Source organism: Aulostomus chinensis, chromosome 8 (genome assembly GCF_037954235.1).
Source record: "Aulostomus chinensis isolate RoL2024-O1b breed Wild chromosome 8, RoL_Achi_v1.0, whole genome shotgun sequence".
Classification (NCBI taxonomy): Eukaryota; Metazoa; Chordata; class Actinopteri; order Syngnathiformes; family Aulostomidae; genus Aulostomus; species Aulostomus chinensis.
In genome coordinates, this window is record NC_141327.1 from 25479314 (window position 1) to 25500621 (window position 21308).

General features: G+C 44.9%; 1 protein-coding gene, 1 long non-coding RNA gene and 2 other non-coding genes across 6 annotated transcripts in view; all 4 read left to right on the forward strand.

Annotated features, from left to right (window-relative positions):
- Positions 1-16695, forward strand: part of LOC147257778 (uncharacterized) — a 34771-nt gene extending 18076 nt beyond the window's left edge. Inside the window, exons 6-22 of one of the 3 annotated variants that reach the window (XM_086211938.1) lie at positions 86-207; positions 497-605; positions 953-1061; positions 2194-2288; positions 2906-3020; positions 4367-4648; positions 6058-6156; positions 6234-6418; positions 7392-7473; positions 8255-8322; positions 10033-10140; positions 10696-10797; positions 10981-11119; positions 12340-13142; positions 13249-13906; positions 14223-14832; positions 15747-16695. In XM_086211938.1, coding sequence (XP_086068064.1) covers positions 86-207; positions 497-605; positions 953-1061; positions 2194-2288; positions 2906-3020; positions 4367-4648; positions 6058-6156; positions 6234-6418; positions 7392-7473; positions 8255-8322; positions 10033-10140; positions 10696-10797; positions 10981-11119; positions 12340-13142; positions 13249-13906; positions 14223-14832; positions 15747-15831 — 3771 coding nt within the window. In that variant the 3' untranslated portion in view covers positions 15832-16695. The remainder of the gene's footprint in view (positions 1-85; positions 208-496; positions 606-952; positions 1062-2193; positions 2289-2905; positions 3021-4366; positions 4649-6057; positions 6157-6233; positions 6419-7391; positions 7474-8254; positions 8323-10032; positions 10141-10695; positions 10798-10980; positions 11120-12339; positions 13143-13248; positions 13907-14222; positions 14833-15746) is intronic. The other 2 variants (XM_086211939.1, XM_086211940.1) reach the window with 2 other exon arrangements.
- A 2297-nt stretch (positions 16696-18992) lies between these two features.
- Positions 18993-20786, forward strand: LOC147257779 (uncharacterized). The gene is made up of 5 exons (XR_015117492.1): positions 18993-19263; positions 19717-19791; positions 19986-20038; positions 20234-20293; positions 20386-20786. It is a non-coding gene; the product is annotated as an uncharacterized LOC147257779 (long non-coding RNA).
- LOC147257780 (small nucleolar RNA SNORD60) lies at positions 19829-19916 on the forward strand. The gene has a single exon (XR_015117691.1). It is a non-coding gene; the product is annotated as a small nucleolar RNA SNORD60 (small nucleolar RNA).
- LOC147257781 (small nucleolar RNA SNORD60) lies at positions 20075-20162 on the forward strand. Its single transcript, XR_015117692.1, has one exon. It is a non-coding gene; the product is annotated as a small nucleolar RNA SNORD60 (small nucleolar RNA).
- Positions 20787-21308: the final 522 nt, after the last annotated feature.

Below are 21308 nucleotides of genomic sequence, written 5' to 3' on the forward strand. Positions count from 1 at the left end.
AGGAGGCTGCATAGACGTGGAACAGCTCTGACCCTTGCACTCTGAACATGTTTATATATCTAATGCTGTACGTCCATGTTGTCAGGTTGTCCAGCTCCTGCTCAGCAGTAACATGTGTGCAGCCATGCTGGAACCAAAACCCTCCGACCCCAACGGCGTGTCACCTCTCCATCTCGCTGCCAAGAACGGACACATTGATGTCATACGGTCTGAGCAACTTGTCCTTTCATTCTGCCTCCCTCATGAGTGTGTGTCGTCTTGGTTCCTACTGTGTCTACCTGTCATTCAGTCCGTCCACCTCGCTGCCTGATCTAATCTAGCCTTAATTCCAGGGTGGAACATCTGTTTCAGTCTGAGGGAGATATAACGCAGAAGTTAAATCTTCTTAAAGACTTTCATTGACGTGCATAAATGCTGTTACACACTGTTATAAGGATTTGTTACGTCTCATGTAGTGCAGCTAATGTGGAAACTGTGTTTATTTATCCACTTGCAGGTTGCTGATTCAGGCAGGAATCGATATTAACAGACAGTCTGAGTCTGGCACAGCGTTACATCAGGCTGCCCTCTGTGGGAAGACAGAGGTAGTGCGCCTGCTGCTGGACGTAAGTCTGTCTGTCTGTCTCTCCAGTGTGTTTACATAAGCAACTGTTGGTAAAGCTGCCTCTCTCTCCTCAGCTGGGCAAGTTTACACCTCAGCAGTGTGAGGAAGCCTGTAGGATATATTTGCTTGTTATATAAAACTCTGGCAGACTGGCTCGCTGTCTGTCATAAAATATTGAAACCTTTTATCAATTGTTATTTCCTTTTTATGATATTAGTTTGGCGGTGCTCTACCCAAACTTCACAAAGGGCCCACAGAACTAAATGTTTACAACTGTATCAGTCTTATCAGTCTTATCGAACGTTATTTTTTATTGTGACACAGTTATTGATTTTCTCCCCCGTTCAGAGTGGCATCAGTGCAGGGGTGAGGAACACGCTGAGTCAAACTGCTCTGGATATTGTTAACCAGTTCACCACCACACAGGCCAGCCGAGAGATCAAACAACTACTGAGAGGTGAGGTCATGAGAACAGACACGCCGAGCCAGAAAACCTGCTTCCAGATGGATTCGAGGTCTTAGTGCTCCACCTCAGGGGTTTTCAAAGTCAAAATGGTGGACTTCCCCTTCGACAAAGCCTGGCATCTGGTACCTTCCTTCCATAAAGACTCCCTTAGTTTTTGGATGCGTGTTGAGTATTTTGTAGTTGGATCCCATAGACAGCCAGCTATTTGGCCAAGTTAGCTTAATATTGATGTTTTACATAAATTTACCAAATACATGCAAACGGTCCTGAGTCATTTATCTGTTAGTTTCTGACTCTTAGAACGTAAGAAAGCCGTTTCCCTCCTGATCAAGTCTTGAACCAGACCACTTGCATTGAAGCTGTTCTACATTTTGATAGCTGATATCCTTTCCCCTCCAGAGTCCGCCTGGGCAGACCCGCCTCACACTAAGAAAACCTCTGGTCCACCTCACATATGTTGTGAAGAATTGGTCATAAGGTCCTGTCACTTAGCTCAGAACCCTCTCATGCCGCAATGAAATCATTCCACCTGTCCACCACTAGGTGGCGTGACAAGCGCCAAAACTAGAATTGTTGCATATCTGTTTAGATTAACTCAAAACTTTGACTTTTTAAAAAACTGTAGCACTCATTGGCAGCTTGGTAGCACAGTTCTTCCATTCACAGATACGTTAAGCCAACTTTTTGGAACTCCTATTTATGATATTGACATTATGTAGCGCTGCAAGACAGGATGGACTGGTGCTAGCTAGTTAGCATGCTAAAATCAGCGGCTCTTTCTTCAGCTCATATATGGATGTCTTCAATGTAACATCAAAACGGTCATTTTCTTCCATTGGATTAGTATTTTTGGTTCATTTCTGAATTTGTAAAAAAAAATAGAGAATTGAGATGCTGCAACCTCAAAGGACAAATGTTTTGTGATTTCTGTTTGCACTGAGTTGGAAAGTAAATGTAACACGATTGTGACGGTTAAGCATTTACATGCATATTTCTCCTACTTAGGGTTGTTGCTGAATGTAGATGGTCTCTCTTCTCTGTGCGAGCTCCCCTGCTCCTCGCCTCTGAATCTCTCCTACATGACTTGAATACTCACGAGTGGTTCTCTACTTCTGTCTTGCAGATGCATCAGCTGCGATGCAGGTGCGAGCACTGAAGGATTACTGCAACAACTATGACCTTACCAGCCTCAACATCAAAGCCGGAGACATTATCACGGTACATATATATTTATACATATTTATTTATTTATTCAATATGTTTCTCAATTTTTTGTCAATTTGTGAACCTAAACGGTGCTCAGTGCAGCAAATGTGCTGATTATTTATAATCACACAAATTTATATAAGCAGCTTTTTACACATGAATTAATTACTGGGATTGAGACAAAACATCTTTGTGAGATCAAGACATCTAAGAGTGAGTACCTGAAAGGCAAAATACATCTTTCTGATGAAGTATCACTTTAAATGGGCTTGATGAATGTGTAGCGTTACTGCGCCAAGGCCAGCCCAGTAGGTACCAAATTATTGGTATGCAACTTCCTCATCTGTGCTGATTCTGGCTCATATACTGATAAATAAGAATGGAACTGGATGCAAACCATGTTACAAAAACACAAGCCTGTCTCTGAACCACTTGATGGAGTAATTTAAGACATTTTTGAATTTGAAATTGCAACCAGAAATCAGTCACTGCAGTTACTGACTGTAGCTCGTTGCTAAAATCTGGGAAGTGGATTTGGCTGGTGCAATTGTTATGTGTGATCAAACTATAAATCTGTGTTACTTGTGTTATTTGTGTGTGTGTGTGTGTGGGGGGGGGGGGGTTGTCAGGTTTTGGAGCAGCACTCGGATGGCCGATGGAAGGGCTGTATTCACGACAACCGCACTGGAAATGACCGCGTGGGCTATTTCCCCTCCAACATGGTGGAAGTCATCAAGAGGGCAGGTGACCACCCTCATCACTGCTGTGTGTGTGTGTGCGTGCGTGTGTGTGTGTGTGTGTGTGTGTGTGTGCGTGCGTGCGTGTGTGTGTGTGCGCGCGCTCTTGCATGTGTGTGAGCTCAGCAGCTTTTCAGTAGCTCTAGCTGATCATTAGTTGTAGATAGCTGCAGCATCATCAGCCTCCTCAGGCTGCTCATTCGTTCTTCACAACCGGTCAATCATCTACCATTCACCCGAGACTGCCCCCTACTGGTTGTCATCCCTTCTTCCTCCTCCCTGGCTCTATTTCGGCTCCTTCGGCCATCCTCTCCACCTGTCCACCCAGCCTGGGGTCTCTATCACAGAGCTACCGTTGCCCATGTTGTGCCACAATATACAGAAGGATACAAGATATTTTCCAGAAATCAAAAAACATTTAAATACTCTTAAACTCTGAAAGAGTCTCTAAATTTTAATTTAAAATCAATTTAGATATGGCTATGTTCAGAGAGGCCTACTGGGGTGTGTGTGTGTGTGTCTGTGTGTGTGTGTGTGTGTGTGTGTGTGTGTTTACACATTATTGCTACACTCCCACCACTTTTGGGAATAGCAACTTTACGAGTCTCTGGCCTCTTTGTTTGTACAGTTTGTACAGAAGGCATTGCAAAAAACATCGGAAATCACAGTGAAAAATGCATTTATTCTCCATATTCATTCCAGATGATTGAGCTCACTGACTATGTGACAAACTGCAGGCCTACATAACAGCTCCTACACTAATTTATAGCCCTACTTGTAAGATTTAGGTACAATTTGTAATTATAAAATGTAAATACATGTATTTCACCTTCTGAACACCCCCCCCTTTTTTTTTTAAATAATTCTGTTTCCCCCACAGCGTCACCGTTTCATTTTACATCATAAGACATACTCCACTGGTGGTCCTGTGGAAGTCACATGACTTTGTTGTAATTAAAAACTGGGCTTCTTTCATGTGAATGAGCTCTTTTTGCCGGATTAGTAAACTGGGCCAGTTGGCAACCAGCTTCGTGCTACCAGTCCTCCAGGATCGCAGATGTTGTGTTGCTGAGGCGACACCAGGAGAAACATGCTGTGTGATAAAGACCCCAGCTCTGCTTGGTTGTGGTGCTTTTGTTCATTTTCACTATGTGCTATTGTTGTATTATATTTTACCTTATATATAAGTATATATTCCCTGTGGATATATGGATGTGTTCTTTTATTCTTCTAAGTTTTCTGATTTGATCAGGTTTTTTGTTTGTTTGTTTTTTTCAAGTTGACTGATCAGTTGTTGTTGTTGTTGTGTTGTTGTTGTTGTTTTGCATCTCCCTCCTCCTGGCTCGAGTCCAGGTCACTCCCCCTCCCAGCAGTGCCACACCCTCCTCCTCCGCAGGCCCAACCCCTGTCCCATTGCCTCGGTCAACGGACACTCATACCCCCCCTCCAAAGTTCTCCCCTTGCATCTGACTCCCCCACCTCCCCCTCACCCCAACACACAGTCCCTCCCTCGGTTCTCCTCTTTTGGGTACGTTCCGCTTCCCATCTCTCCGCCTTCTCTCTCGACTCCTCCTCCTCTGTCCACTCCTCTTCCTCCTCCTCTCTCCACTTCTCAGGAGCAGCAAAGTCAGACAGGTACATATTGTAGTACACTTTACATCAACCATAAGTATCATTTTAGTAGATAAAACTAAATCGTATGTGCAGTTTGTCAGTGTCTAATTAAAATTCCATCATTGTAGTTATTAAGGATCAGTTCACTGATTTGGGAGAAACATATTTCAAGCAGAAGTACTTTTGTAGTATACTGAGCTGTGCAGATATTTGGGGTTTCATTTGTCTGTTTTGGGATACCTGCTGCTGAAATTGCAGCCAAAATGGAGAAACGGTTTGCTGCTGATCGCTTGTTGCTACAGACACAAGTAAACAGATGAAGGTAGCTTTTTTTTTTTTTTTTTTTTTTTTTAAGTAAAGATTTTTTTTAAACTTTGAAATATAAATATTGGGTCTGACATCAAAACACCAGGGCTTCCCATGGAATATCGCAATTATCCTTACAAAAAAATACATTTTTGAAAAACATACTGTGGCCACAGCAAATCAATAAACTCTTTTACAATGCCTTTTTAATATTATTGATATTATTTCCAATATGATTGGGACGTTACACCGTTTGTATTTGTATAAAAGGCATTCGTTTAAAAGTACGAGCAGGAACAAGGAACTGCTCAATAAACCCCTCTCATACCTCGGAGTGACATCACACTCTGGGGAGGAATTACTCCAGCTTTGGTTGCTCCTGTGTTAATGAGGAGGGCGTAATAAAGAAGGAGTGTTATCATGGAATATCTGTGTAAAAGGGGCCAGGGAAGTTTTTGGTTTGATGCCAGGAAAGATATGCATGTTTAAAGCGAATGTAAGTTACAGTTTCATAGCTATTCCTCATAAAATTGTAACAATTAAATATTCATAAAGCTGTATAGAATTTGGTGAAGTTGGACGTTTTAAAATATCAAGAGAGTTTTGAAATAAATGTGGCCTGATCGATGCTTGTCCTCACTACTATGAACCTGCCGGACGGTCTGCTGTGTTTACAAAGTACTACCACTATGAGTACAGTTGTTTTTGTAAACGTGTGTACATGTGTGAGAGAATCACGGGGGGGGGGGGGGGGGGGGCTGAGTGTTGGTTTGTTACAGCAGAACAGATAACAAGGGGTCTAGTGGTCCTGTGACCCGGCTGTTTGCTACTGGCGATATCATGTTGTTGTCTGTCGTCTGATGAAATAAAACAAACCTCTACAAATAACAAATAGGACACACATCAGTTTTAATCAGCCTTGCAAATGCAGACATTGAAGATTATCTACTCCGTGCTTTATATATATATATATATGTATGTGTACATATATAATTAAAGTTACAAATCATCTGTCACAGGGTTTTGCATTTGGAGACACAAGAGCCTGATTGAAAAACTGATTGTATGCGCACGCGTGTGTGTGTGTGTGTGTTTGTGTGTGTGTGTGTGTGTGTGTGTTACAGGTTCACGGACTGCTGAGTTAAGTCCTCAAGGCTCTCCCACTTTGGGGCAGCAGAGCAGCACCAGTGAAGACATCTGGGTGCTTCGTAAACCGCTGGCAGGTAAAGTAAGTGTGTGTCGCTGTGTTTGAGCAGTGTACTCTGTGTTAATGTCCTGAAATATGCATCGGCGTCGGCAGGGGGGGAACGGAGTGGCAGTGTGGGCAGCATTGGAAGCGTCCGGTCATCAAGCAGCCTTCAGAATTCCGGAAACACTCATGTTCTTACCACGCCTGCTCCCAGTCCCCACCCAGCACCCACGCCAGGAGTCAACACACACGGCCTTAATGCTCCTGGTCTGAATGCACAAGCTGAAGGGGTCAAGGTAAGACCCTCCTTGCAGTTTGATGTGTATTTTTTGCGAGTACTTTTATCATGTAGCTACTGAAACTTTGCACACAACTTTTTTTTTTTTTTTTTTGGAAGCTGCCTTGTTAAGAATCAATCTCGGCTTAGTTCATTGTTCCGTGGGAGTGAACAACCTCGCTAAAGTAGGCGCGGTACATCATGACGACGACCTCCTGGTTTGTCCTTTAATCAATCACACTGAATGATAAAAGCCAGTAAATGTCAGGATTGGCATTTCTTGCCGGGGCGGACTAAACCACTAATTAAAGTCCTTGGAGCATTTATTTTTGCGCTTTTGCTGCCGAAATATTGTGTTCCTCTAAGCTACATACCCATTTGTGAAAACTTCAATTTCACCCCAAGTGTCGTACTTTTTTTTAAAGTAAAAAATGTACTTTGAGCGTCCGCGTGTGATACATGGTGTACTCAGAGAAGCACTGCATGTATGTAAGGCAACATCACATCCACTTACATTTCACACTGCAACACAAATCTGCCCACTGGAGAGGAGATAGAGGTGATAGAAAAATGTGTTTGTTGTTGATGCTTTTACTCTATTCGCACAATCTTGTTTCTCTTCCATAATCTGGTGTGCTTTCATTCTATCGCCAGACGTAATGAATCTCCTGTACGGACAGTTAATCATGTGCATCGTATCAAATATTTTTCTTGGATTCCTGCTGCACCAGTGTTGCAAAATTGGACGCAATGCAGGAGAAAAGAAAGTCACAGGTCTTTTATATATGTGTGTGTGTGTGTGTGTGTGTGTGTGTGTGTGTGTGTGTGTGTGTGTGTGTGTGTGTGTGTGTGTGTGTGTGTGTGTGTGTGTGTGTTTCCACTGACCTGAGTCACAAGGCACCTCTGGGATCTTAATGATTACGCTGGAGTGGATGTTTCATTTTTGTGTGTGTGTGTGTCTGTGTCTGTGTCTGTGTCTGTGTGTGTTTTAGCTCCTGGCCACCGTGCTGTCCCAGTCAGTAAAAGCCAAGGAGCATCTCTTGGAGCAGTCGCAGTCAGTTGAGCAGTCAGCGAGTAAGAACATGAACTCACTCAAACACAATAATAATGTAATTTTTTCTCCATTTTCGAGTGTTCGTAGACGTTAAGTCAGTTTCGCAGCTACTTTTTTGCTGTTGAGACACAACATTGTTGACGTACAGTATTTACAGACATTAAGTTTACTATTGAGACGTTTGTTCAGTGTCGAAGTTAAACTATAACAAGTTATCAGTGGACTCTGACAAAGACATAAAAATGTGCATATTAAATTTGTCATACGACTCTTCGATTAAGTGATGTGTGGGAAGTGTCATGCTAAAGCAACACCCCAAACCTGCCAAGCATAAAAGCAATGACTAGAATTATAATAAAGCACAATATAACCCATATTAGAGATGCACTTGGCAGGCACAGACCTCCGCCACAGCCAGAGACGATTCTTCTGTTGGATCTGCAGGCCATCACTGTATTTTCAAGATCCTCACTAAATACTGAACTCTTAATAGGTGCAGTCACTGAAAATATAATGATATTTTACTAATCACGTGATTTTATCTTGATATCCTAAGATTATGAAGATAATGAGGTTTTTTTTTTTAATCTCATGTAGGAATTGACTTCCCAAATAATAAGTTATAAAAGCTGTCAGTTCTTCTTTTTACCTCCTTCTTTCTAGAAGAATATTTATCCTTTCTAGGAGGTAAAAACCTTTTGATTAGCATTAGGACGGATAATGTTAATCTAGTTTAATGGTATGTTAATGTCTGTCTTTTTTCTCCCCCTTGTCTCACTCTTCACATCACTCCACCACAAGGCTCTTCCACTTGCACTGTTCATGAACAACGGTCCTTTGAGCGAAAGGCAGAGGAGGATGGTGGGAAAGTGAGTTTTTGGTTGTGAGACTGGTTCTTTCTGGGTGCTGGTCTTTCTTTTGCTACTGTTTCCTCTCGAAGGGTGGGGTTGTGTTTGAGCTGACGACATTCTGAGGACGGGCTTGCCACTACAGTCTCTTTGTCACCATGGAGACAGGCAGAGTGACAGACACATGGAGGAGTCAGTTGCTGTCCCTCCACCCTCCCAATGCCCTCACACCACACTTAGACACCAGGCACCCACTTGCTGTCACGCCGCTCTAGAACCTGCCAGAAGCACTGTGTGTTCCGTGCTAAACTTTGTGTGTTTTTCTAGAAGCAAGCAGACGTCGCCTTCTAGAAACAATTTCTGGTTGCCAGAAAACAGCTGTGGTCAAATCAAATTTGCATTTTTCATGGGGAGCTTTACATGCAGTTCTTTAGGACCCCCTCTATCCTTGGACCCTTGATTCAATTGAGGAAAACCTACCTATGGTCTCTATCTCAGCGTCATGTACTATCATTACTGAGTAAAAATACACCCTCTCCCGATTTAAAAAAAGAATATTTATTTGATTTAAGCAGAGCAGCACATCACAACATTAACATGCTCTATCACAGTTCCCCATTGTGTTCAAGAACACGCTTTTATTCTGAGCTATGTAGTCGTTTTCAAGATTTTATTGTAAAGCAATTTTAGGAGATTTCAATGCTGTTTTCTAGAGCTGTCTTCTCTCTGTTCTAGAAATGTCTTCTAGTGTTCTGAACAACATGTTTTCTAGAACTGTATTCTAGAGCAGGCTGTTTTGTTGTGTCCCTTGTGTTCTTATGTGTTCTACACCCACCTCTGTGTTCAGTGTTCTGTGCTCAGTGTTGTTCCATGTTCTAGAAGCAGACAGTTTTGTTCTGCTTTCCAGAAGTAAGCAGTAGTGTCGAATGTCCTGGATCCAGGCATTGGTGTTCTGTGTTCTTGAAGCAGGCCAGAGTGTTCTGTGTTCTAGAGACAAACAGTGATGCACTTGGTTCATAGAAGCTGGTAGTAGTGTTTTGTGCTCTCGAAAAACGACAGTCGTGTTCTGTTGTCCAGAAGCAGACAGTTGTGTTCTGTACTCAGTGATCGAGAGGCAGAGTTTTTTTTCTCTTTTGTAGGAGCAGGCAATAGTGCTCTAGAACCAGACATATATGTTCTTTTTCTGTGTTCTAGAAGCAAACAGTTGGGTTTTATGTTCTAGAAGCAGGTAGTGTTCAGCATTTTAGAAGCAGACAGTGTTCTGTGTTCTAGAGGCAAGTTGCAGTGTTGTGAGTATTGTGTTCTGTTTTCTAGAGGAAGCTAGCAATGTTTGTGTTCTATGCTCTAGGAGCAAGCTGTCATGATCTGTGTTCTAGAGGCAAGTAATAGTAATCTGTGTTCTAGACAAAGGCTCTTGGGTGTTCTAGAAGCAGGCAGTCACCTTATGTGTTCTAGAGGCAGGTAGTGTTCTACGCTCTGGTTTCCAGAAGCAGGAAATCATCATGTGTTCTAGAAGCATTTAGTCCTTTGTTCTCTGAGTTCTAGAGACAGGAAGTTGTCTTCTGTGTTCTAGAAACTAGTAGTGTTTTGTGCTGTGTGTTCTAAAAACAGAACATGGCGTTGTGTGCTCTATGTTTTCGAGGACGGCTGTAGTGTTGTGTGTTCTAGAAGCAGGCAGTGGTGTTGTGTGTTCTAGAAGCAGGCAGTAGTGTTCTGTGTTCTGTGTTCTAGAAGCAGGCAGTAGTGGCGTGGCTGGGTGAGTTTCAGCTGCAGTTCTACACCACCCACTTCCTCACCGCGGGATATGATCTAGACACCATTAGCCGCATGACCCTTGAGGTAAGGTCAAGACCCCTGACCCCCTCACGCCCCGCCCTTTGTCTGTCAAGGCTCCGCCCAGCACAGCTATCAAACCAGCTCCCCACTGACCCGGACGATGTCATCATGACCCTCCTGTGTCTGTCACCTGACCCCCGGTGTGAGTCCTGAGCCTCAACCAGTCACTTCTCATACTCTCTGCTTCATTTGCATACCCGTGTGTTCCAGTCTGGGCTGGCTGTAAACACTGCTCTGTGTTTGTCCTTGAGTGTGTTTCTTGAGCGCCTGTGTGTGTGTGTGTGTGTGTGTGTGTGTGTGTGTGTGTGTGTGTGTGTGTGTGTGTGCGCGCGCGCGCGCATGCGTGTTCACATGTTTATTGAAGCAAACACAGTGGTATGACGTAAAGCTCCTAAAGGCAGGGGACACTCACCAGAGATTATCCAAAGCAGAATATTCCACAAGTAACATGCAGTTTATGTACAAATGTCAAATGTTTGCATACAATTGTTTAGGTTGAAAAGAACGGGACACCTACTCTGGTTGTGGTGATGCAACTAAGTGTGCTTTGCATTGAAGGACCTGACGGCAATCGGGGTCATGAAGCCTGGACATCGAAAGAAGTTAACATCAGAGATCAGCAAGCTGCCCTCCACAGACTGGCTGCCAGACCACAAGCCTGTGAGGTTACACACAAACAAACTGGAAAAAAATCCAGGATGTGTAGAGCTTTGGCAGCAGCGCACACACTGCTTCTCACACTGCTTATTCAGACTGTTACGAAACTACACTTCAGAGACGCAACGTGCACGTGCACCGTAAACAAGTCTTTTTACATTGTATTCATCTCTGTGTTTTTGACAGGCCAATCTGGCTGACTGGCTGTCTCACCTGGGTCTTAGCCAGTACTACCAAGTTCTGGTGCAGAACGGGTATGAAAATATTGACTTCATCTCTGACATCAGCCTTGAGGATCTGCAAGAGATTGGTATTACTAAGCTCGGTAAGACACAACAACAACATCAAGAATGCTAAGATTTAAAACAGTCATGAAGTTAGCCAAGATCCATCCGTCCATCCATTTTCTAACGCTTATCCTGTTTAAGGGTCACAAGGGGGCTGGAGCCTATCCCAGCTGCCTTCGAGCGAGAGGCAGGGTGTGACCTGGACAGGTCGCCAGTCCATCTCAGGGCCAGCACATATAGACAGACAACCATTCACACTCACAGCCACGCCTACGGTCAATTTAGAGTATCCAATCAGCCTCGTCCCCTCTTGATGTCTTTGGACTGTGGGAGGAAGCCGGAGTACCAGAGAGAACCCACACTGGCACGGGGAGAACATGCAGACTCACACAGAAAGACCCCAAGCTTAAGCTGGGGCTCCAACCCCAAACCTTCTTGCTGTTAGGCGACAGTGCTGACCACTGCACCACCGTGCCGCCATTAGCCAAGATGTATAGCTTTTATTTTGGAGTCAGGAGCTTTATTATGTTTTGTCCTGAAGTTTTTTTGTTTCTTTAACTCTAACTATTTACAATGAGTCCTCACCCCAAGTGAAGGATTTAAAGTATCTCGGGGGCCTGTTAGGACTATGGAGTGTAAGATGAGCCGGAGGTTCATAGCAGTGGGAGTAGTCTTGTGTGCACTTTATTGCTTTACTGAAAAGGGAGTTTAGCCAGAAGCTAAAGCTCTCAATCTACCAGTCAGTCTTCGTTCATACTCGTACCTATGGCCATGAAGTATGGGTCATGACCAGCGAATGAGACTCATGACACAAATGGCCGAAATGGGTTTCCTCAGGAGGGTGGCTGGCATTCCCTTTCAGGATAAGGTGAAATGTTCATTCCTCTGTGAAGGACTCACAGTTGCTGCTCTTTGGTGTCAAAAGGAGCCAGTTGAGGTTGTAAGGATCCTACATAGAGAGGTGTCAGTGGGCACGTCCTGCTCGAAGGACGCCATGAGGCAGTCCGAGGACCAGGTGGAGGGATTATATCTCTGCGCTGGCCTAGAACTGCTTTACTCCTTGCACCATGTCAGATTGGTCCTAAGGCCCTTTGGCTGCATGTCATCAGTTTTTTGCTAAGTGGCTCGTTGGTAGGCCTTTGCCAGGGGAATGGGGATTCGATATTTTAAATCCACATGCTTACTTAATTGAGAATGTATTGCAGCTTTGTTTCTTTATCCATTTCCTGTCATCTCCCCTACACCCACTGTCCCACAGGCCATCAGAAGAAGCTGATGCTAGGAGTGAGGAGACTAAAGGAGCTACAGAGAGGAGAGAGGGGAGTGGAGACTCCTAAAAGCCCCTCGACACCTCCATCCAGCCCGGGTGGCAGCACTGGCTCAGAGCCACGGAGGGAGGTGAAGAAGCAGAGGGACGGTGCCCCCAGCCCAATGGCTAAACCTCGACCAGGTCTTACTCATTCACCGACCCCTCCGCACACTCCGACTCAAACCCCACCACAAACCCCCCCACATGGTCGAACCCAGCAGGCCTCCCCCAGGGCTCGGCCGCGACCCTCCACCCAGATGGCAGTAGCAGATTCCTCTGTGCCGCTGCTCCGCTTGCCCAGTGAGGAGGAAGAGCGACGAAGAACTCACAGTCTAATTGGCTCAGAAACAGACTCTAGATATGCCACTGTGTGCCGCAGCAGCTCCGCCCGCACTGCCGCATCAAATGATGTCACTGTTAATCGCAGCCAATCATCCGTCACACTCCGTCCTCGTCGGAAAGGTCGGCCCCCAACACCGCCTAAACGATCCTGTTCTTCCATCACAGGGGGTGAAGGGGAGGGAGAGGGTCAGGGGGAGGGGCTACTTGGGTTGCCAACCTATCGAGAGCGGCGAGCCAGTGACTGTGGCAGTCTGGGCTCAGGTTTAAGAGCTCAGGACTCAGCAGGCCTGGAGAGATCAGAGGGGGCTTCTGGGAGCGTGCGAAGCCTTGCTGCTATGCTGGAGACGTCCATTGTGGGTGGAGCTAAAACCTTGCCAAGGAATCTGGGAGGCAGCACCAGTTACCTGCAGGTGTTTGTGTGTCTGTGATTGTGTGTCCAGTGTATGTTGTGAGCATTGGTCTCTCTGTAGCATGTTTGCCAAGTATACACGTGTGTAACACTTATTTGCTCTCCAGGTGAGCCCGCCCTTACTTAGGCGCCAGGCTGGTTCAGGAGGTCTTGGATCAGAGGATGATGATGTCCTGAATCGACGTAGGACCATCAGTGGACCGGAGGGCCTTCCCACCGACCCGACAGATACTTTACCTCGGCAACAAGCCCACCAACGCCCAGAGCCCCGCCCCCGCTCCACTGTTGTCTCTTCCACATCAGAAATTACAGACGGCACAGTGACACTCCGAAAGAAACCTCGTCCCCTGCCAACAGACTCTGAAACTTCTGCAAATGAGGCTACCAGCGTTGTTACCATGACAACTGGCTCTGACACCATACGCAGGAGACCACGCACCATAGAACAACCAGAAAGCGTCATTCAAAGCAATAATCAATCAGACTCACCCAGCAGTCAGACTGACAGTAACCGTAAAACCGGAGGCGAGCGGCAGCAGAATGGCAGCGTTGTCATGAGAAGGAGGCCTGTGTCAGAGATGTCTGATAAGACGGACACAAACCGGGAGAGCTGTGAGTGGATGGAGGCTAGGAAGTCTCTGAGGCCACCAGTCTCACCCAAACCATCCACAGTCACAGTGAGGAAAGCACAAGTTGACCCCCCAACCCCGACTCGCCGGGTCCCGATACCTGGTCCTGATAATACTGAAACAGCACAAAGTCCTGGTGAGATGTACAAATACACACAGGAAGATTTGGACTTCGTCATTCAGCTATTTTGGTTATTTAAAGTTGTTGTTATCATTTCAAGCCATATTTTCTCATTATCGATCCAGATCCATTATTGATTCAGTTAGCATGAAAAATCCTGAATCTATGCAGCCTTGCCAACTGAAGCTCCAAATTCGATCTTACACACAAGTACAGCCTGATGGCTATTTGTTACACTTCGCTTCCGATATCTATGTTGACCTCTTAAAATATTAATTATAGTTTGCCGAGTTTTTACTTAACTGGAATTATGCTCTCTGCCTCTCACCAGAGCCGAAGCGTGTCCCTCCTCCTGTATCCCCGAAACCCCGTGGGCCTCCAACAGCGCCCAAACCAGGCAAAGCAATAGTAGCCTCAGCTACCATGTGCCCAAGCCCTGCTGCTACCAGCCCAGCTGCTACCACCCCCACCCCAGCACCGAAGCCCTCCACCCCTGTCTCTGCTGCCCCTCTTCCAGCCCCTGACACTCCCTCTGGTCCCTCCTTATCCCCGGGATTCCCTCTTACCTCCCCAGCTCAGAGTCCCTCCACACCCTCCCCACACCCTGTCAAACCTCCCCGCTCCTCGATCGCTGGCCTCTCCATAGACCTGCTGGGAGGACGAGAATTAGAGGAGGAAGAGGAGAGGAGGAAAGAGGAAGAGGAGAGGAAAGACAAAAAGCACAAAGAGCAGGAGGAAGAGAGGAAGAGAGTGGAGGAGGAGAATCTAAAGGAGCTGGAGAAGAAGTCATCAAGTGGGGAAGGAGCGAGAGAAGAGGTGGAGAGTAATGTGGAGCAGGAAGAGGAGGTGGTGCAGCATCGTTTGGAGGAGACCAGTGCCTCCTTGGCTGCAGCTCTGCAGGCTGTAGAACATAAAATCAAAGATGAGGATGCACAAAATGAGTGAGTAGTTAAAGATTTTCTTGGCTTTCATGATTCTCTCAAAGGCCTCTTTTCCCGCTCATTGGCAAATGTTATTCTGAACCTTTGTGAGTTTTCTCACCAACAATTCATTTGTTCCGAACCGCCAAATCTGGTTTGCAGCGGGAACATGTGCAGCCAGAGGACCAGGACTGTGAGCATTCTGCAATATCACATTAGAAAAAGTTGATGGAAACAGCAAAATTTGAAAAACTCTGCAAAAAGAATCTTTAATGCTTGCTTGAGGTGATTTTTTTTTTTCTTGAGAAAGAGTAAATGCAGCAAATTGGGTTGGAAACCCCCTAATTCAAATCAACTCAAATAAACAACAGTGGATCTTAAACTCACGTGACTGACCAACAGTCTACGTCTCAGGACAGCGTGCAACATGTCCTCTACTAACTAATATATAAGAGCAGTTACAACTCTTCCCTCCAAAAGTAATTCCTCAAGACCTTTCTCCATTTTGCCCTGCGAAAAGACTCTTGTTTGTTACAGCCTCAGTGGCGCCCAATGTTGCCTATTGATGGAACCACACCTAAAGTGCATTTCCTTTTTTGGAATATTACAAAAGTTTGCCTAAGATATGCTTGACAAATGAATGGAAACACAAGGAGATTTACAGCTGGAGCACTTCCAAGGCTTGGATGGGCACGAGCCTTTGGATTTTTCATTTTTGGAGGAATTTTTCTACGATGGTGCCATGTTTTGTTCCCAGATTGCATGTTTTCTGAATTTGATGCAGCTCTAATTAGGGCCTCTGGCATCTACACCATAGCTGTGGCAACTGAGACCGATGAGGCATAGCAAACTGGAAAAACATGACTTTTCAGACACAGAAATATTTATAACAAATTCCCATATCAAGCTGTAGTAACTCCCACCTCTCTTTACAGCAAAAAGACAACCGTGTCCATCTTGGATGACATCGGCAGCATGTTTGACGACTTGGCAGACCAACTGGATGCAATGCTTGACTGACCTCCTGCCCGAGTCTGTCCAACGAGCTCTTTCCCTCCCCCCGATCATGTGTAGGTGTATCAAGAAAACTCTCCCAGCTGGCGCTCTGAGTGTGTGTGTTTGAGTGGGTGTGTCCCTCCTGCACGAGCGCTTCTCATGTAGCCTAAACCGAGGAGGGCGTCCTCTTTGGCTGGTGCAGTAGCTCTAGTCTGCCTCTTGATGCGAGGAGGCCGCTCCCACACAACCTGTGACCTCTGCAGCCCAGCGAGTCACCGCCCAGCCTCAGGCGGCTGCGTGGACTGAGAAGCACAATCATTTTCCTCATCGTTTCATCTCGACAGACTCTGACCAGGACAGAGATGCTAACCCCATCAGACAGGGAGACAGACAGATAAGCATATTGCTTGCAAAAAATAAGCACATAACTGACTGAGTGATGGGCAGAGAGACAGTCAGATAGACAGGATGCATACAGATGAGACACCAGAGAGAATTTATAAAAGCATGTGGGAGAACAGGCCGCTTTCTGAGTCTGTCTCACTCCGGCTATGTCAAAAAAAGAAGGAAAAAAAAGGATGCATTTTTCCAGATTAACTGTAGCCTCTGTTTCTCTTCTGTATGGGCGCAGGCTTGTGGTTAGCCGGACTTCCTGATCTGTGTGTTGTCCCTGTTCATGTTGTTGTTGTTGCCGTTGTTGTTATTGTTGCCGTTCTTGTCGTTACGAGTGTGTGTAGTCCCTGCTGATGCTCATGTCGATGTCCTCCCACTCGTACAGTAGTTATTCTAATGATCCCAGCAACCATGTAGATGTGTGCCCATGAATTTTTGAGACACTCACTCAAACACACACACACACACACACACACACACACACACACACACACACACACACACACACTGCATTGGTTATAATCTTGCTGGCTATTTTGTTGGTGTTTTGCTCAATCTATGGAGGTTCGCTTGGTACTGACACACACAGAGACACACACACACACACACACGCATAATATACTGGTATACAGGCACACTGACATGTTGTAACCCTTTTGTCCTGCTGCAGTGAACCGTGTTTTTAAAAGATAATCCTATATTTCAATGCTTTATATAGTACAACCAGTATACATACATAGAGTTTATATCTGGGTATTTGAGCTGCTAGAGCTCCCTCTAGTGTTGATTAGTGAAACTGCCTCGAATTCACCCACCCTCCATCTTGCCCTGCCCCCACCCCCTCCACCCCACCCACACCTTTTTTTTTTCTCTCCCACCTGTGTCCAGTTTTGTTTAATCTGCATCTCTCTGTGCCTTGGTAGTGTTCTTTCATATAATCAACGATATTTTTTTCTTGTTTTCCACTTCACTTAATTCCTTTCTGTTTCCTTCTAAACTCCTTGTGTTCCTGTGTTGACAGACGTAGCTTATAGTTTGGTTTGTTAGTTGATTCTTAAATCAGTAGCCCTGTCTACAGTCCCTCCGTAACCATTGAGAAGCCTTCTGCGAGCCCATAAACGCCACCCCTTTAAGCTGTAATAAGTTGGCTCCGCTCTTCTTCCTCCTCAGCTCCCAGTTTTCAGTAGTCCCCCATGTAGGCCAGACCATCCCAATGAAGAGTCCATTTGTATTTTTATGCTCTTTGAAAACAAAGATATATTTGAGAGACAGATGGTTCTATGTGAATAATGAGGATATTAATTGTACACATTGATTTGAGGTGAGCTGATTGAGCCTGTACATGTATGGTTGAATGTGCTGTGAAGGCTGTTGTGACATGGTTGGGTTTAGGTTGTGTTTCTGCTGTGACGATGCATACCTGTACAGCTGTGATCAGAATAAATGTACGAATTAAACCTGAACCGACTCGCAAGTGGGCTTCTTTTTAAAAACTCTTGTTAGTTCTGTTCCTCTTCAGCGGCTCCAGTTCTTCTTGATGACCAACAGTCCAAAAGAGGACATGTTCATGACTGCGCACTGTTTGAGTCACCGGCTGCATTCCAAACGAACAACTCCCATAGACCGACGTTATTTATCATGTCAAGTTTCTATTCACACTTTTGCTTCTTAGTGAAATTCAGCATTTCCTCGAAGGGTTGTTGTTGTTTTTTTTCTTCTTCTTCCTCCTCCACTTTATGTTTTTCTTGGCGTAATAGCCTGAGTGGTACACACAGTCACACACCGTGTCCCCAGCATGACATCAGCAACACCAGAACCTATCGTTTCAGCAGGTGTCAAGAGGTAAGTGTAAGAGCGACCTTGTGGTGTCTTAACTTGAATGTTTGCATTGCAGTTTTTTTTGTTCTACATTCATCTGAACACCTCAGTTACTGATTAGTATGAAGAAAACAGGATTTTGCATTAAAATGTTCTATCTGATGTATAACCAAACTGGTCAGTGGTTCTTTTACTGATGCTCACAAGCACTGGAGTACAACACTATCTGGAATGCGTACTTATACATTTGAAGTAAACTTAGTGGCTGACATTTCTCCACTTTTATCTCAATGGAATTTTGAAGGGAGATGTCCTATTATCTCTGGGTATTTCGACTTTCAAGTAAATGTCTGCGTATTTTTTCTAACACTGTGGGTCTTAAGCAGAAACTTCAACTCCCGTGAGGCTTTTGCAGCACCAAAGGACTAAAACAAAAAAAACACTTCTCACTCTGACAGCCACTATTGTGTCTGGTTGCCGTGAATATTGGGAAGTATGACCAGTTATAAATCCTTATCAGGATGTTTTCATTTATAATGTTGAACTGGACATTCATTAAGTTTTACACATAAGTTGTAAAAGCAGTTCAAAATCAACTCCTGTGTTTTATAGTGGTCCTGCAACTTAGTGAGAGGAAACATCTTTGTACGGTTGATTATGGGCTTTTCCGAGGGAAAAAAAAACCGTTCCCCAATTCGCAACGATGACGTGCGTTTTTAGTCCGTCCAAAAATCTTCATATTATGGTGAACTGTTTTTATACAGATGATGCTGACATTTGGTGACTATAAATCGACGTGTGATATCGAGCGACTCCACAATAAACTCAATAAACTAATGTAACAACTCTCGTTTAAGTGTTAGAAATTCTGAAAGACAAGATGTTGTTTACACTCCGACCAGCTGGGGGCGGTAATGCGTCGATTTGTGAGTTTCCTTCGTTCAATAATAGTAGAAGAAGACGAGGCCGGTCCCTAAAGAAGAAGGAGTAGCGCAAGTCTGTCTCTTCACCCCCGGCTCTCCGCTGGGAACAACCTCGGAGAAATGGATCCTAGCTTTATTATTTTTTCTTTCGTTCTAAGTTCCTTTTCAGACTTTATGTTACGGCAACCAATGAGGCCCAAATGCAACTTCGTTGCTGCCGGTTCCTCGCAGTTTCTGAGAAGAAGAAGAAGATGAGGCGAAGCTTCGATTTCACACGTGTTTGTTCGCGTGTTTAAGCAACACGTGGACGAGGAAGCTCACGGTACCTGGATAGCTCTCTGCTTTCTGTTGCCTTCATGTGTCTTTAACTTCATACATACATGTATATAGATATGTTTGTGTCTTGAAATTCTTCTTATACTATCTATCTATCTATATAATTAATCAGGCAGCCAGAAGCTGAAACTGAGACCAGAATTATTAGATGTTTCAACTCAACAGTGCATGGGGCTCTGCTGAAATGTTGATGGTAAATTATGACAGCAAATGAAAGACAACTTTAAGTTTAAGGTTCCTTTTTAAAACGAGCAGACTTCAGCTTTGGTTCCTGTTAACCTTCCATTCTGGAAAAGTTACAAGTCTAAGACAGGTGTTAGGGCTCATTTCGCACCCCTTCAGATTTGCTGCTCAGCTGAACTCTTGCTGAAGCAGCACCAGATTCTCTCATGAGGCGTGTTTGTCTGTAACTCCCCCTGTTTCTACTCCACCTTTCCAGTCGCAGTGAGGCTGTCTGAGGATGGATTGGCCCTCCAGGGATGAGGAGCTGGAGCTCAGATGAACCCGGGTCCTGGTAAGTCCCAGTTTGTCTCTGGCGCAGAAACATTTTTAGCCAGTGATGACAAATTAAATAACTTTTCTGACACCTTCTATGAGAGCTGCACTGCAGCTCCTGATTCTAACCTTCATCTGAGGCTTCCTAACTAGCGTTTTATAACGACGTGGTGCATTTACTGTCCTCCCTGAAGTATTTGTTTTTTTCCACAGATACATGTGTGAAGGACTGCGATGTCCCTCGGATCCAACATGGCCGCATGCCGGTGGGTTCATGCCGCTCTCGTTTGAAACTCTGCAGCTGCCAGTGATGACAAATTAAAAAACTTTTCTGACACCTTCTATGAGAGCTGCACTGCAGCCCCTGATTCTGACTTTCCTCTGAGGCTCCTCCAGGAGACGTTGTGTGGCTCCAGTGTCTCCTGAATGTGAAGTGTAACACCAGTTTTTCTCCCCCACAGTAACGACTGCACCAGTAACGTGTCCCAGTATCCTGCTGCTGGTCAGACGTGGAGTGTCTGGTGAGTTGTGGAAATGTTCGGTCTCGTCATGAAGATAGTCTCTTGATTCCAAACTCTCTTGGGTTACAACAGGTGGTGTTCTGTCTCCTCAGGTGTCCCGACACATCAAACAGGTCGCCGCTGATCAGAAAACCGCTGCTTATTCATCCCAGGTGCATATTAATGAGCATTCCTGCCACAAATACGGATCCAGTCGGCAGCTTCACCAGGCGCCCTCCTCTTCCCGAGCGACGACCTGCTCTGTGCTCATTTACCTGCGGCGTCTCGTAGTCCCGGGGACAAGACCGCGAAGAGTGAAGATGATTCTTGATATAAAATGAATATATGTCAGTGCGATGGTTCTTTACCAGTGGAACCATGAGAACTGTCTGTAACCGGGCTTCATTTATCTGGAGCCTCCTCCCCAGCATCGTTTGATAATGGAGGCTCCAGCTGCTCGGGGGAAACTTCTGAATAAAAGACTAAACCATCAACTGAATGCAGAGTTGTGTATTTTCATCGGTCAAATTGTCAGAACGCGTCTGTGAAATGAACCATCGCTCCTACAACAGCCGACTAGTACACCTCTTACTGGTGGAGTATATCGGAATACATATTAAATATATTTCACCAGTGGACGTCCACGACTTCTGTACCTGTTGAGAGTTGCCATGTCCTGATGTTGTCAAACATCTGTTTACACATGAAACCTGTTAAATTAATCAACTGAACAACTGCATGGTTTGATGCATCGTTTGTCTCAGTCGGACCTCAAACTTGTACCACTACTTGGTGTAAATTTAAAAAAAAAAAACAGGCCTGGATGACATGCCAGGTTTTGCCAGGACTGGATGAGCTCTGTGTGTGTGTGTGTGTGTGTGTGTGTTTATAAACCATTTGGTAACGTGGAAACCTGAAGCCTCAAGCGCACAAACACAACGTCCATTTGAATAACACCCTTTTTTATTTTTATAGAAATAAGATTTGTAACGAGGGAGTTTTTAAAACTCATGAGGAAATCAGAATCCTTCCATAA